Genomic DNA, 17,465 nt, shown 5'->3' on the forward strand with positions numbered 1-17,465 from the left:
CTCGCGCGGTCCATGACACATTTTCTACTGTTACTGTCAACTTACCGGCCCTCGGCACCAACTATCATTTCGAATTGAACAGCTGTTATGACCAACGGTTGGAGTTATCAGCATCTTTTATTCATCAAATGAAGAAGGTTTCCGACAATATGACTCACAATCACACACTACGAATTCAAATCAATTCATATTTATTTGGATATATATATCTTCAATTGCATTACGTTTCTCTTGGTATTCTCAATTCATATGATATTAGTAATTATCATCTAAAATTCCATATCCATTCTCTATCTAATTCGTTGCCCCCTTTTTGCCACCTGCAAATGCAGTACATAAATATATATATATAATTAATGTAGAAAACAGTGCACATTAAATCGTTCATTTGGACAGCGGTCTTCTACTATCGGATCCGAATCGGATATATTTTCACCGAATCTGAAACCGGAAAGGGTGAAGACGGAGATGGAAAACGCTGCGCTCGTATTGTTTAATCCCTTATCGGGTCCCCTCCAAAACGGGCACCGGTGCCTTTCGTGCACTCATCTCCCCTCTGCAGGCGTCCTCGCCTCGCTTTCCCCCCGGCTTTCTTCCATGTCTCTTTATATAACGGACACGGGGAGTGGAGACGACACTGGCTACTCATTAATTTAGAGAGCCCGAGTAACAGCCAAAGGTCCACTCCTCACCTGTCCCTCCTGTTCGATCGGAACCCTAGGATCCGGATCCATGGGCACCGATCCGCCGGAGAATCCGGAGGCACAACGCCCCTCGCCGGCGCCGACGGCCGCGAAGCCCGACGGGGACGCGGCTTCCGAGACGTCGTCGGCGCAGTCCAGCGAGCCCTCCGACCGGAAGGACGCCGAATCTCTGGTAGGACGCTCCGTTCTTCGTCTCACTTACGACATTTTTTGGTTCGAGTTCGAATTGGGCTCAGAATTGCCGGTTGTTGGTGTTGATTGTTTTGATTGACCCAGGTCCTGTCGACGAGGAGTGAGGAGTACAGGTTTCTGTTTCGTCTTTCGCCTGATGATGTAAGAGGGATTCGAGTTTTAATATAGCCGATACTTTGTTACCATCGTGCTGTTCATGTTATTTTCGTCTAGCTTGTAGGTTTTGTGGTATTCTTTTGAGTTCTTACATTCAGATTTGTGTGGAAACTCTGCTAGGATTACGTGTTTCTTTTTCATTGTTAACAATGATGGATGGATGATTAGCGGACATTCTCTACAGATATTTCTGGGCTCATTATCTCCAGGCAAATCTAGATTCAATATCAGAGTTCAGTGCGAGAATTTATTTATCCTATTTTCAATTCCAAACTTTCGATTTTGTTTTTTAGATTTATATTAAGAGAACTTCATTGAGGAAATGTTCTTTACAACCATCTCTGGAGCTGAACAACAATAGTGTCACAGAATCAGACTTCTTTTTCGTCTCACCGGCTTGGACATTTCACTTGGAATCAATAAATTGTACATGGAGACATTTATGTTTACCCAGAGTTTATCCTTCTCACGGTGATGAATTATTTGTTTTGCTTCTAAATAAATATAAGAATTGCTATGATATCATTTTGACATTTAAAATACGAGAAGCATGTCACACACATTGTCAGGTAGCCTGATTTTGTGTTGATGGATTAGTTATTGTATTTCATTTCAGATGCTTGGTTATTGTATATGCTCATGGTTTGAACTGTAGTTTCTTTCATGTATTCTCTTCTCCACGAATTGCCTAGCAGGACATTCTGATTGTTATATAGGGTAAAATTTTGATTCTGTCATGGCACTCATCGTAGGTGCTTTACATTACATTCTTGTCTATGTGACAAACTACGTCATCCATTTACGATATGCAGTTTTATTCTCTTTCTGGTTCTTGTCTAGTGAAGGTTCTAATTGTGAACATTATATGTATAGGTTCTTCTTCAAGATTTTAATTGCGCAATCCATGAAAATATTCTTCTTCAGGTACTATTGCTTTTCGTGTATTTATCTATCATGCTTGGATTACCTGGCTGCTGAATTACTTAATCCTTTTCATTTTGATGCCTTGATTTGCCAATCCCAAATAGTTGGGACATTATGGCTTCTTGTTGTTGCTGTATTTTGATTCTTGATTTACTTAAGATTGACAAGTGCAGAAGTCACCATTTTGTTCATGATGGTAACAAATGATTTAGATTTATAGTAATGTGTGTTTTTTTTGGTTTTTCTCACAGGGGCATATGTATTTGTTTACCCACCACATCTGCTTTTATTCCAACATTTTTGGATTTGAGACAAAGGTAAACATGGAATATGTTCAACTATTTAAATGCTTTGAACTTCTATCTTGTTCTGGTATCCCATCACATATATTAAAGATTCCTGTTGACATTCATTTGATGTTATGTAACGTGACACTTGTTTGGTACTTGACCAAAATTTATTTGAGTTGATTTTGTTTTCTTTTTTTGAGAGCCATGAGCATGTTTTGAATTTCTTATGTATGTTTGAGCTTCTGCTGTTGTTTCTCAGATAATGCTACATACCAGTTACTACATAGAGTGATAATTATATGCAAGCCTTTTACTGTCTTATTCACTTTTTTGTTATCGTTAATGCCTATGCCTTTTGGCCTTCAGTAGAGATACCTTGTTTATTCTTACAGACACTTATCATTTGATTTTTAATGTTTTCCATTTGAATTGGATAATCAGTTTCTCCTGGTACATACTTCTCATCTATGCACCATGTGCTTATTGAACTTTTTTAACCACAGTGTTCTAGCTTCATTATTGTTCAAGCCTTGAATTTTAAATGGACTGGATTGTTTCTCGGGATGACAAGGAATTGGATAATATTTGAGTGAATCCGATTAGAGCTGGATTTGGATTCAGTACAATCTATGGCTATATTCTAGTATTACTAGAACCTGTTGACTTGGTTACAACAACATTTTCTGAAAATTGTTTACATTGTAAAATGTTAATTGGTTTTATATGTTGGCTTACAGCCATACCGACCCATTAAAAACTATCCTATAAAAAGTTACTTTTTAAGTTCAACTGTGTCAACATTTTGTTTGCTATTCTATTGGCAAGAATCAAACTGCTTACTGATTTTCATAGGTAATTGAATCTAAAAATTGAATGGATGTGGGAATTAGGTTCAATGGTTGAGATAGCCTCATTATCCGTACTATTTTTGGTTATTTCTGATGTATGTTTCTAGAGACATACATAATATCTCTTTCATCCTTTTGACTGTGGTAGAAATTAGCATTTGGCTGGCATGACTGGGGTAGAAGTTAGCATGTTGCTGACAGTCATCCATTCTGCTCTTGATAATTGATCTAATAGTTGTAAGCTTTTGTTGTTATTGTTGACTGGACAATTTGATGTATTAATATGGTTTTGTTGTACAGAAAATAATTCCTTTCCATGAGGTAACTTGTGTTCGTAAAGCAAAGACAGTTGCAATCTTTCATAATGCCATTGAGATTCTTGCTGGAGTGAAAAGGGTAACAAAGCTTTGGGTCAATCAATATCCATTTTTTCCACTTGTACACATTCTGACGTAGTTTGTCCTTTAAGGTCATTTGTGCTATTAATTTGTTGGTTACTCAGAGAATAGAAACAGTGGACATTTCATTGTTGGCTATAAATTTCTTGTATATTTAATTTATAATTGGCAGTACTTTTTTGGATCTTTCTTGACTCGGGATGAAGCATACCGGCTTATTGTTGATGTCTGGGTGCAACATGGTGGTGACGTAAGAGCCCAGGTAAGCAGTTCATTTTTCCCTAATTTGTTGATTATGTTTAGATGTTTATTGAGGTTTTGATCAATATTTTGAAGCAACATATATGAATGCTCTCCACCATGACAGTTTTTTTTTTAATATTAAACAGTGTACTATTGCCAAAGTTTTAAAACTTGGTATCACCAACCATGCTGCATCCTTGTTGGATCGATTCAGTACTTTATGCCTTAACACAGCAATGAAAAATGATCAAATATTGTTTATTTTGTCACTGTTGACTGATATGGTTGATACTGCAATATACCAGTACATGGTCGATGCATAATGATTTTGTTTTGAAACCATGCTCATCTAGTGCAAGCATTGTTGAGGGTTTTAGTACAATTACATGCTGTTTATGTACCTGTATATGAGCAGACTATATATGTTGCATACTTGGAAATCCTGGCTCATCCTATCAGTATCAGACTGAATGGCTAGCATAAAATCCATAGCTTGCGGGCTCTAAGATAGAGACCAGCTATTGCATTAGGCAATCCTTTTTTTTGGTGACAGACATGGTTTCCCATTAACAGTTCTCCAACTACTGAGTCCTAGTGGATGGCTTTAGGAAATCGATTAAAAATTAGTTTCTAGTCGATATTTTGATTGTGGAAATATTCATGGATTGAAGTGATAATATAGATTGGATGATAACTACTTGTTACAGTGAGGTTCAGCCTTGACCTAAACCCTGAACATTACCTCAAACTTGCCCCAGTATCACTAAAGGGTTTGTTTTTGTCTACTGTGGGGTCAATCCATGCTAATTGAATGGGTCCTGTTTAAGCGACACAAAGCCCTTGGCAACATCTGTTGGTTCTGATCTGGATTATGAGGGCATAAAATTAATGTAAATGGTTTATATGAGGATCATTGTCAGCACTACGAAAGTCAATAAGAGAAGAGGACAACAGTTAATAATTTATTTTTTTTTGCATTTTCTAGTGATTTTCAGATTTTTGTGATTATTTAAGTTGCTATTCTAGGTACTAGCAGTGTTCGTTACCGAGTCTAGTTAGTCTTCAAAAATCTTATCACAGTCGTTGTTATGCAAGTTATTTAGCTATTAAGAATTTGTATAGTTAGTTGAGGTCTTTGTTATCGAGCTTTTATGGAATGTTGAGCTTTTAAAAATAGGGAACAATTCACCCACGGCTTAAAAAACACTTCTACTTCACTGAGGTTTTATGGAATAACAAACTATTAAAAATAGGATACTTTTCGCACAATAGTAACTTCTGCTTCTTTAAGAAGCCATGTCTTATAGAGGTGAAAGTTATTGTAATTTGTCATTTTCTAATTTAGATGTCAAGTTCTTTTTGACAGAAAGAATAACATACCTAACACTTTTGATGTTATTTTTCATTATCCCGTGTTGGAAAAGATATAGCTGTGCCATGTTATATAAGAGATCTGGTTCAAGGCACTTTCACATTATACAAGTGCTTGGATTTATTTGATATATTCAAGGAATTCCATGGTTTCCCATCTTGTAGGAGTTGAAACTAAAACTAAATTTGATGTTCAAGAATTTAATACAGTTGTACTTATGGATCAAGCTAAACAAGCAATTAAGGTGGATGATTTCCTCCTATTGAGAATGAGGTCAAGTTGTAGTTGCAGAAATCGATTATTTGATTATTTTAACTCTATTATTAGAAGCTTTTACATATGCATTCCATTATAGAATTCCTTTGTTTCAACTTTCAATTATTCAACTTATGAATCAATTATGCATTATTAACCTGTTTCACTTTAGGATACAAAATTGGAGGCCAGCAGTCAAGACGATGCCATTATTATATTTGACAAAGTGAAGGGAGGTAAAGCATTGCTAGATGATTCATCATCTTCGAACAGGTTATGCTTGTGAAAATTAGCTGCGGCCTGTGGGATTCTCTATTATCACCATATATTGATTTAATACTTTTCTTTGGACCAGAAGTAAGGATGCCAAATTGTCAGAAGAATTTAAATCTATCCCTAATGGTAAAGTTGACAGCGACATTTCCATAAGGCTTTTGGAAATTCAGGAGAATGAAGGTGAAGAAAATGTTAACAAGTCATTATCTCAAAATCCTTTTTCATGGACCATCGAGGACATTGATGCTCCTAAAGGTTCGTAGTGACTGGCAACTGTCAGGGTATGTCATGTCACAATTTATTCATGATATATGAACACTTTTAAGAACTTTTTCATGTAATAATTGTTTTTTTTTGGGAGGGAAAAACTTTCTGTTTCTGAGTTTCTGTATTATCAGAAAATAGTTACTTTGTTCTCCATTTATTTCTCTTTTGCATCAACCGATGAAATTTGCTTGGTTTATATTGCAGTACCTGAACATTTTGCAATTGTTGCTGAGTCAAAGTTTTCGGTAATGAAGAAATTATATCTATTGACACACTAGTTCCATCATGCACCATAGACTTCCTAATAACATACAAATTTTATTGATATTAGCTCCTTGTGGAGGATTTCTTCAGCTTATTTGTCTCTGATCGTGCTGCTGACTTTTTGAAGGATTTCCATACAAGATGTGGTGACAAGGGTAAAAAGCTCAGTTTAAGGCAGATGTTTTGATTTTGTTACTTGTTTTATCTTTGAAAGTGGTAGATGGTCCTGAAATTATTTTGTATGTTCATGCATCAGATTTTCAGTGCACTTCTTGGCATAGGCACGAACAATTTGGGTATACCCGCAATGTTTCATTTCTGCATCCTGTCAAAGTATATCTTGGTATGGTGAAATTTTCCTCATTTACATTGGCACTATTTTAGATTCATACTTGTGGAGTTGTACTGTGCACTTTCACTGCTTCTGCTTTCAAAAAATACCTGTCTTGATTCTTTTAGTCGTATTTAAGGTGCTAAATTTGGGAACTGTCAGGAGGTCCAGAAATTTCGCGTGTACAGAAACAGGTGATACATATATATTCTTTTGTATATATTTTTGAATTATCATAATTGATGTTATCATCATTGTTTAAGCATTTCCTGTTGTTGTTTGACCTGCTATAGACCACAGTTTAATAGTGGAAGGCTTTGTTGAAGATCAACAATGTTTAATGACTATTAGAGTTTCTATCAGCACATCCTAGAAAAAAGGGCAACTCTGTACGCAAGGTTATTCCCAATGTGACATCTATGGAGGGTCAACGACTCAACGTATTATCTACGTAGCTAGAATTGCTTAAGTTGTGAGACACTTTACCAATATTTGTATGCTGAGGGTCCGTCTAAGTGTAACATTGCATAGGTCCCAAAGCACCGGCAAAAAATAAATGATGTTTAGTTTCAAAGATGAGTGACAGACAAGTTTCTATGACTTGCTCAAACATAGCATTCAAGCAATTCAGCAAATAGTTGGAATACATGGAGAAAACAAGAAGTTTGGAAGGAAAAAAAAACAACCGCAAGTCCACAAATGGTAGCTCAATCGAGTGTTGGGGTGTTATGAAAGCCTACGCACACTGTGCGTACAAGCATATGAATCTAAATAGGGTCCAATGCTACCCTAGAACCCCATCTATCCCTGTGTCACTTGGAGGGTTCCAAGGTGTTGTGATGGGTGATGTTTCAAACCGTAGTCTTGAGAAATCAAGCTGCGATATGCGAAAACGGGGAAGGTTTGGATCAGCTTTGCTCTGTTCGACGAGCAATCACTGTGCAACCTTGCAAACTCGCTAAGCTTGCAAAAACCAAGGAAAAACACACAAAATCTAGGCAAAACATAGTGCCAAACAACTGTACAAGCAAACATAAGCGATGAACAGTTTATTGATGAAGGTGTTGTGGGCGTGCAATAGTCGTCCGTGACAGTATGTCGTATTACCCTTACAATTAAATAGGCTTTTTCTGTGAGTCAATTCTAGTCTCCTAGATTGCAAATAAGTGATGTTGCCCTGACAGGCTGACACCATGACACTATGGCTGACCCTCTTCCATTAGCACACTACTATTGTTACAAAATTCCTAAACTATGGAATAGAGTTGTCCGATGTACGTAAGGCTAGTTACAAGTAGAAAATTTTATCTTTTCTACTCTTTTCAAAATAATGGTGAGACAATGTCTACTTAGGTTAGGAAGTTTTGTTCATCTCATAGATGCACATGAGTACTTAGTTTACGAGGGATTGGTGAGGTTTGTGAGAGGTGAATGTTTATAGTCTTACCTCTAAATATAGGGATAGAGATTGTTTCTATGACTCGAACCCTGATCTTCTAAATCGCAAAGGAATAACATTGCTAGGCTTGCCCTCAAAGAGACACATAAGTAAAAGGAAAATTGTTATCACTCTTTTGTTCTTTTAGAAATTCCAATTTTTTTTGTTATAGTCTCATTGTTTTGTTTTTCATTATCCAGAGGGACTTGTGAATGGGTAGTCCTGTTAAGTTATTAAGATACTATGAGACAGGAAGTTTTGAGATTATTGTGCATGCTTTCTTGCAATTTCTCTTTTTTCTTGAGTGCAACCTTTGACTTGGGTTTTTCTAGTTGCATAGGGACAACTAGGGATGATGATTAGTCAAGTGTTTTTGGTTATCCTGGTCTACCCAGGATGCAATGAGTCAAAATTTTCTAGTTGTAGTCTACCAAACCCTGTTAAACCAGGTTGGGTTATCCTTTAATAGAGTTTGTCACAGGTTCACTTAGGAAAATGAAACTCTTATTGGATTCAAATACCTGGATAATTAGCTCCTGGGTGCCCCATCTACTGTTATTCCTGGTGTGAGATAGGGTGACAACGAGTTGGGTTATTTCAGATACCTGAGTCTACTGGACTCACTTAAACCGGGTTCATTAACCCTTTAATAGGATTTGGAATGGGAATGGTAGGCAACAAGGCAACTGATTTGGGTTTGATTTGTGTTCAGATTTCTAAATACCTAGTCAGGTTTGGGTTTGGATGAAATCTGTGGCACCCAACGTGGTGCCACATCCACAAATAATATACCATGTTTTTTGGTGAAATTTTAATTGGATGTATTCATCTTATTATAAATTGGGTGGGACCTTTTCTCCAACCTTTTTGGTCTGAGATTTCAGAAACTTCATTTTTGTGATGTGTTTAACCGGTTTAGGGTTCATAGGCACCAGATACATTTGGTATAATGATAGACATTGATAGTTCCAGGATTCTCATCCACTTAATTGTGTTCTATCCAGGGTCTGCCGTACCGAACTGTACCGCCCGGTACGGGCGGTATGTACCGGTCCGATAGGTTGTCGGTACACGGACCACCTGTTACCGGTTTGAGTGCACTGTAGTAGTGCTACAGTACTCGACACACCTGGGTGTACCGCTTGGTATACCGTACTGTACCGGTACCGAGCCCAGATCGAAATACCGGTATGGTATAGTATTGCAAACCTTGGTTCTATCCATAGTTTGCAATACTATACCGTACCGATTAGTATGGGTAGTATGTACTGATCCGATAGAGGACCGGTATGGGTGGTACATCGGTACACATTTGTACTGTGGTTAGTAACTTTCAATTTATTATGATAGATTTGGAATACTCTCTTCTCCTATTCAATTTGGCCCATATTTTATATAAAAGAAAATGGTATACCATACAACTTCATGTATTTCTTTTAAGGAAATGTGAAAACCTTTTTTTAAATGTAGATTGCTCAATCACTTCCCACTGCTGCATCCTCTTCACTTTTCTGATCAGCATCTTAGTAGCTAGTCGTGAAGAGAGCTATCTAACTTGTGGCAGCAAGAGCTCTAGGACCATAAATGAATTGACTGAAAACAAATAAATTTTTTCTAAATTTACCTTAAATCTGGTCTGAACCAACTTGGTCTGGTTCTTTCTTCACCAGTTGCACTTTAATAACTGCTGCAATCACCCTTTTAAAGGATTTCTGCTTGTTATCAAGTATCAACTGGAACAGGGTTGATATGATTCCCTAGGAAAAAAGTAACTGTCTGTATTGTGTGGCATCATCATCAATAATTCGTAAATTCATAAATACCTGCTGGCTTCAAGTATGTGGCATGATGCTCGCCTCTGCAATGTGAAGCTTTAGCAGCCAAATATGGTCTCATCTTGTCCCTACAAGTGGAATTCCTAAAAGTCCAGTTGGCCTAAAAATCCAGTTGGAGCTTGATTCAGCAATTCTTGTAAATTGCATCACTAAACATCAACTCCCACCACGGGACATGTCAAATACCTTGCTGATATCTTTGATCTGATCAGTCATTTTTTGTTCTTCTCTTGTTCTCACTGTTTTAGAGAAGGCAACCAAACTGCCAATTGGGCTGCAACTAGAGGTAGATTAGATAGAATGGAGGTTTTTTTGGAAGGAGAGATTTCCTTTGGATTTTGAATCCATTTTGTATGCTGACCTTTTGAGGTCATTTTGTAGACGTTTAACTTTAAAGATCTAATATATCTTTCCTTTCTGGATAAAAATGAAATATTTGAACTTTAATTGAACATTGCTCATTTGTGATCCATAAATTAGGTATTAAGTTTTGCAGTTGTTGAATTTAGTATATTAAGGTTCTGTGTCTTGGATATTGCGGAGGATATATTCTATATTCCACCAACACCGTGGCCTTTGAGAAGATGAGAGAGAACAGCTTTATTTTGGGATGTGTCACTAGGACTTGGTTATTTAAGAAGTGGTCAGTGTTGCATAAATACTGATATTTGTTGGCAGTTTCCTCTTGCCCTCTTATGATGGAAACCAGGATGTGCACTTCTATTGTTGCCTATTTGACTTAACTAGACAATACCTTATCCCATGATTCGCCTTACCGGTCCGTATCGATGTACCGACCGGCTACAGGTATGGTATGTACCGATCTGTACCAACATACCGACACATGGTATGGTGGGGCATTTCAACAAATCGGTATGCACCACCTGTATCGGATCGATATATACTGCCCATACCAGGTGGTATTCTACGATATGACGAACCTTGCCTTATCCTATTCAAATGATTGTTTTTGCCTCTTAATTCTCATTTAAGTTAGTCAATATCACTTGACTGGAAAGGCTGATAGGATTTGGAGAAAGGTCAGCATACATAGAGCTTCTGGTTTAGTAGAATTGAATGTTAAGATTGAAGAACTGTTCTTGCTAGTATGATGGTCATGGGTAGCAAAATGTCATGCTGTATGGTACTATATTATATTAAACAACCCTCATCCTATGCTAGAACTCATTGCTAAACACATGTTATTGTGCTGGTGCAACCTGGTCCTGCCTGTCCTTATTTACCAACGCCAGAACTCTTTTTTTCGTCTGGATTTTTGACGTAAATGATACACTCATCATATAGTGGTTCAGTGGTCAGAGTTCATAATATGCACGTGTATGTAGTTCATTACTTAGAAGTCATCAATACACAAAAGACAAGATTTTGATGAAACCAATCGGAAACTGTAGATTTCTGGCAGTTGCTAAAGTTGTCTAATATGTCACACACCGGTTTTTTTGACTCAGTCTAGACCACTGAATTTTAGATGCACGTTGAAGTTCTAAGCTTCGCATTCCTACATTTATTTCTGCTATAGCTGAGTGATTAGGTGACTGGTAAATGTGGAAATTATCATTAAGGAAAAAAATATAACTTCTCTTATTATATCATTATACTAGTTGGCTTTTCCACTAAAACTGAAGTCTGGTTCCAATAATGCAATTTGATTAGTGATGTAGCATTGTAGCTGTGCTGATCACAATCACAATGCATGTTGTTGAATTGCTAATTCTATATTCATGACTAGGCTTTCTTTGAGAATTTTTCATTAATAAAATATTGCTTTGTTTGGTCAATGATTCTTTAACAAGTGATCTTTTTGTTTGACCACAGCCATTTGGTAATCGAAACATCACAACAAATTGATAATGTGCCATATGGGGATTACTTCCAAGTTGAGGTGCAAAATCTAATCTAAAGCTTATCATTCTTATACTTATCATCATTTTGAAAATTGTTTAGCATTTTTAACAATCAGGGGATGTCAATCATTTATTTGCGCTTCTTTTTAGATATAATTTGGATCATGCTTTTAGAACTAAGCAATTTTGAGGATAAGTTCAACTGGTGTATTTGAGGACTATAAGCAGTCAGGCATGTGCTTAATCTGTGGTTGCTGTTATTACCGGGTGATCTTAATGTGTTTCTTCCCTTCCCGATTGACCTCAAACTATTGGATCTGATACTTCTGGATAAGTTTTAGAAGCTTAATACATCAGATTTGATAAAAAAAAGCTATAAATTATTACAAAAGTAATAAATTCAAACAAATTGAGCAAAATAACAAATTTTGCATTAGTTTGTATCCTGTGTATTATTTTGCAGAATTAGACAAACTTTACGTACTTCAGAGTTTTAATTCTAAGGATAAAACTGCTAGAAGCTCAAAGCAACATAATAAAAGAAAAACAAAACAAAAATTCCTCATGAGTTTGTGTTCATGCAAAGTAGGGCTTAAAAGCTTTTATAAGATTAAGAAAGTAATTGTTAAATTATAACCTGAGGCATATAAAATTAGTCATTTTAAATTTTTGTATAAAACTTGAGGAAATCTATGACTGTTAGCTTTTTGTCTGAATTGTTTCTTGGTCCACAATTATTGCCCACCGAAGCACCATAAAATTGGAGTAGCATCAACCTTAGAATATATGGTGCTTTTTGATGATAGATATCAACACTCAAAAGTGAGAATGCATATGGCTGCTCAATTCTTGGTTTTCTTACATTTTTGGAAGTCAGATTTATTTGCACTATTGCTCTTATATTACTGGAAGTATAGGACTTGTTATCCCTCATTTTGTTGATACAGTCATTTACTTTGTGCATTAGACTTAAGATGGTATGCAATTTGCGTAGTTGTCTTGTTGTCCCTCTTTCTCATCTCCTTTGAAAGATTATTTGAATATTTATTCACATCAATGTTTGTGTCATTTTTGTTATGATGGCTAACAAGTTGTCAAAATCTGTTAATCTATTCAGTTTCTGAAGGGTATTAAGTACATGAATTGTTGCTTCGAAGGTTCAAATATACAAATTGCTGATTCTTGAGGCATATATTTGCAAAACAGGCATTTTCAAATGTAACCCCACAAGCTAGATATATATCTAGCATAATCCAAAATTGCAAATATTTGATCTTCTCACTCTGAGATTTGGAAAACCTGTTGGTAACTCATGTTATCACATCACACTATCATACCAATTCTTACCCAAGGGCTCAAACAGCAGTCTATCACCAGCATTGAGATTGTTATTATGTTTTGTATTGGGAGGTATATTGACATGTATTGTTCGCCAAAAAAAAATGATAACCTAGTGCATAAGTCTCCCATCAATGCGAGATCCAACAATGATTAATCTAAGCAACTTTGACACACAAGTAGAGAAACTATTTTCGCCACTCGAACCTCGCTCATTTAGATTAAAAAAGAGCAAATCTTACCATAACATCATGACTCACCCTCCCCAATCTATATCACTTGGTGTCACAGAAAAAATAACAAAAGTAAATATTGGTGTGACAAATAAATATTGGCTGATAGGTGTCAGGTCCAATCTGTATTTGGAACTATATATGGTCAAATACAAGAGCGACAATAGCATTTTACACAAAAAGCGGAAATGTATAGAATCACCTGCTACATCATGATATGTGTGGCATTCCTTTAATGATAATGTGTCATGCATATTGGTAGCTTAGTAGTTCTGACATGCCATTGATATATCATAACTCCCCTCGTCAATGTTAATAATAATGTAAGTTATGGGTGAAGTCATCATTTAGTTACCCAATAGTTCTTTTTAATTGCTAGGTGATTGGTGGTCAACTTTCAGGGGTTCAGGACATATTTTAAAGGGTTTCAAGGACATATGGAATTGTTGCACTTTTGTAGGAGTATGCAAGCCAATTCAAATTCTTGGCCTTCAAAGGAAAAGAGCTTTCTTATTAATTGTCATTGTTGGATTATTGAGAAGTGTTCTTGCACTTCTGTAGGCGTCTGCAGGCCAATTCAAATTCAAATAAATCTTGTTTAATATGGCTGGATTATGTTTAGCAAACATAATGTACAATGTTCTGTTGGTTTTTTGTTAATCGGAAAAAAAAAATCTTTGGTAGAGTACTAGGGTGAGAGACAAGATACATTCCATTGTCTGCCTTAATAATATCAGAGAGACGCTAATTTTCAGATGTGGGCCAACGAGAGAGGGAGTAAGAAGTCTGCTGTGACATTCTTTTAACTTTTCCGTCTTAGTGTCTTTTCAAAAGATGGTACATAATGGTGGCCAATCTTCCAGGGAAAAAGCCAGCTTTTCTGCCGTTTGATATAATATTTCCTTTTGCGTCGAACTTTATTTCATGTTGGACTTTTGGTCTTATATTCACATTGTCATGTTTAAGTCTTTCATTTGAAAGCTGTTCTAAATGGTATTCATTTCTTGTGTTTCTTGTACAGGGGATCTGGGATGTTGAACAAGCTAGCAAGGGAGAAAATAGCTGCACTGTGAAAGTATATTCTAATGTGGCATTTTCAAAGAAGACCATGTTTAAGGGTACAATTGCAGAATTTTTTATTGATTTCTGTTAACTAGATGTGTTTTATTGGAGCATGCTCAAGGGTATGTTAAGTGTTGATTTATTCATGATAAAATGTAAAGTTGATGTGGTAGATAAACTTGAGGTTGTACTATGAGCATCATTACCAGCACAACTGCAATGTTAGATCCTATATCATGTTAATTTACCCTATCATCAAACTTACTGATGCTAAAGATCACGTGCCACCACTATTTTTCGTCATGGAATCATTTTCCTTAAGTTCTCCATTTAGGGTTCATACATAAAGTCCTTGTTGAAACTTTTGATGGAGTGCGGCCTTTGGATTTCAAGGTTGGTCACATGTGCATGTTGTTGAAGCATTTAGTTCTCTTCATTTGATGTGCAGCTATATGGGTGGTTCTTGTCAAAAATATGAAGCAATTTAGTACCTTCTAGGGAATTTATCATTTTGCAAATGGCAAAACTCATCCTAATATATACAACAGCTGCTTGTGTTCCACTATATTCTCATTGGGGCATACATGAAGAGAGAAATTTCTGCATCAATTTTTTGTAGACAGCAGGCCTTGAGGTCTGAACTACTTACCGTCGGTCACAATTGATGCTAAAATATCTATACCCTGATCATTTGCTCCTATTTATTTTTCTTACTATCAAGCATTTAACTGTTAAGACCTATATAACCATTTAAGAATGACTTTACAGGGAAAATTGAGCAATCAACTAGGGAGGAGAGTAAAGAAGTTTACGCTACTTGGATAAGCATCGTATGTGTCAAATGATGAAACTTACCTTTCTCATGTATTCCGTGCTAAATCTTGGAAGGAAATTACTGATTTTTAATATTGACATCATTACATGTTCTAGGCTCATGAAACTTTAAAGGAAAAGAATATTGGACAATCGAAAGGTTTGTGTTCTATATCTTTCAAGATAGATATATTTTTTAAACTATTCGTAGGCAATATATTAGCTACAATTGGTTGATATATTCCTTCTTGTAATTACGGGTATCTTTTCTGATGATAATAGCAGGACTAGCAGAGCAGGATGCATCAATGGTTCATGAGAACAACAGTGAATTAGGAAGTCCCCCAAAGCTTGAAGGGTCAACACAAAATTCAACATTAAATTCTACATATCTTTCAAGGAACATCCATGAGATAACAAACTGTAATTCAGGGATTGACAATCACATGAAAGAGAAGTCTCAACTGTTTTCACCTCTGATGAGTATATTTAGAGAACCATGGGCAACCTTCTGTTCACATATGAAGGCACAAAGTCTGCTAGCTACGATTTTAGCTGTGGCATTTATTATCTTTATCCTAATGCAGGCAAGTTCTTTGCTTCTTTTCGTGGTCCTTACACCGCATAGAGTTAAAACATTCTCATGGAACATGAATGATATCTTTTGTCGTGATTTAATGCACTAGAAGTTATGAAGAGTTTAATCCTATCTCTCAGCATCATCAAGCCAACTTGGAGGACATTATTTAAGAGGAAATTATGGCGGATAAGCATTTCCTCAAATATGAGTTATGCATTCCTAGGCAAATAGGAATAGTTGGATGCCATTCTTTGATAAGAACAGTAAACTCTTGTTATAACAAGATATTGCTGTACTTTGTGAGACATTGTACCACAAATGTTTTTTATTTGAATAATTAAACTGATTGCTTTTAAATAATTTGGTAGAGTTCTCGGTGACAGTGAGAAAACATTTTATGGCAATCTGACAAACAACAATAGCAAAAACGGACATGAAAAATTATGTTTGCTGCAATCACATTTAAGCCTTTCTTTATAATAAATGAATCAATTCTTGACAATGGAAGAATGAACTGACTGATATCATGATTTTGATGTCTGTGCAGAAGTTGGTACCAAGTCTGGGTATTATGAGCTTCAGTTTATATAAAAAAATTATTTTGAGAATTTCTTTTGACAACAACTATTATTTGTCTGAGTTGCCACTAAGTTATCCTTATTTGATGATTTTTTTTCTGAACTGCATGTAACTTATTTGTTTACTTGGAATGTTCTGTTCTGCAATGAGTTTTGGGAGTATAAGCAATTGAATATGTTCTATAGTTTGCAAATTGATTGATTCTGCATCTTTGGCGGTTGCTTGCAGTTAAGCATCATTCTTCTTCTAGCTAGAGTTCCTGAGGTGCATCTGGTAACTCATGGAAACTATAATATGGAGAACGTAGAGTGGTTAGAGAAGCGCTTTAACTACCTCAAGGAAGAAATGCTTATGGTGGAATCTCGATTGGAGCGGATGCGTCATGAATATGCCTTGTTGAAGTCTTATCTGCAGAGTCTTGAACAGCTGAGGGCCAAATCATGAATACAAACTAGGGATATGGAGTGGCACCTCAAATTAACCTCTTAACTTGTAAGTTTTCATCATTCTAGGCATTACTGAGCATGAATTTGCTAGGTTGATTGCCTGCCCAAACTTCGAGTTTTTCACGACTTAGATGCTCTTCTTCAACGTAATCATTATTTTCATTTCGTTGGGCTGTTTTATGCCATAAAGAACAATGCAGAGCAAATTTAGTGTTGTTTAGAGCAGTTCCCAGTTTTCACTTGCATTCATTTGCGTTCAGGAAAAAGGTCATGTGCTTCTTTCCGTACATTGAAGGCTGTCATTTGACCCTCACGGAACCCTGTTGTGGCAGAACCATGCGCCTTATGATGCCCTTGTTTTTATTGCAATCCCTTTCTGCAGCAATTTTCTTATTCATTCAGGTGTCTTATTTTGTTGGTTTATTTCTAACATTTGCCCACATGTTCTGGCCCCAGGTTCATCCGGTAGCATTAGGCGACATCGGATTCTAATTTCCTGTTTTTCCGGGTATAAAAATAACTACAGGTATCAAGTCCAAGGTTCTGTAAGACATTTTACTTGTACCCTTATATAGTTGACTGGAGTATCGTCAAAACTCGAGGCACTTGATTTTTTTAGTAGGCTCTCGATGTTAACCCTATCTATTGCTAATGAGGCTCTGTGACTTATCTGCTTCCGTCCCTGTAGTATATATTGATGAGAATTATGGGTTCTTTAACAGCAAATGTCTGTTAGTGGCTGTTTCAGCTGATAAC

General features: G+C 36.3%; 1 protein-coding gene across 3 annotated transcripts; it reads left to right on the forward strand.

Moving 5' to 3' along the window:
• Window positions 1-513: 513 nt before the first annotated feature.
• On the forward strand, window positions 514-17,435 carry LOC135584886 (protein VASCULAR ASSOCIATED DEATH 1, chloroplastic-like). 3 transcript variants are annotated; one of them, XM_065132476.1, is made up of 19 exons: window positions 514-876; window positions 981-1,037; window positions 1,926-1,976; window positions 2,228-2,293; window positions 3,415-3,510; window positions 3,685-3,774; window positions 5,555-5,655; window positions 5,738-5,913; window positions 6,130-6,170; window positions 6,257-6,344; window positions 6,446-6,532; window positions 6,660-6,714; window positions 11,630-11,696; window positions 14,251-14,347; window positions 15,060-15,121; window positions 15,222-15,264; window positions 15,387-15,691; window positions 16,492-16,755; window positions 16,970-17,435. In XM_065132476.1, the coding sequence occupies exons 1-18, from the start codon at window positions 733-735 to the stop codon at window positions 16,705-16,707; spliced, it is 1,842 nt and encodes a 613-aa protein (XP_064988548.1). In that variant the 5' UTR covers window positions 514-732; the 3' UTR covers window positions 16,708-16,755; window positions 16,970-17,435. The 3 variants fall into 3 exon arrangements, with proteins under 3 accessions (XP_064988548.1, XP_064988549.1, XP_064988550.1); XM_065132477.1 differs by having other exon boundaries at window positions 17,166-17,435; XM_065132478.1 differs by having other exon boundaries at window positions 15,390-15,691.
• Window positions 17,436-17,465: the final 30 nt, after the last annotated feature.

Source organism: Musa acuminata, chromosome BXJ2-11, assembly GCF_036884655.1.
Source record: "Musa acuminata AAA Group cultivar baxijiao chromosome BXJ2-11, Cavendish_Baxijiao_AAA, whole genome shotgun sequence".
Taxonomy (NCBI): Eukaryota; Viridiplantae; Streptophyta; class Magnoliopsida; order Zingiberales; family Musaceae; genus Musa; species Musa acuminata.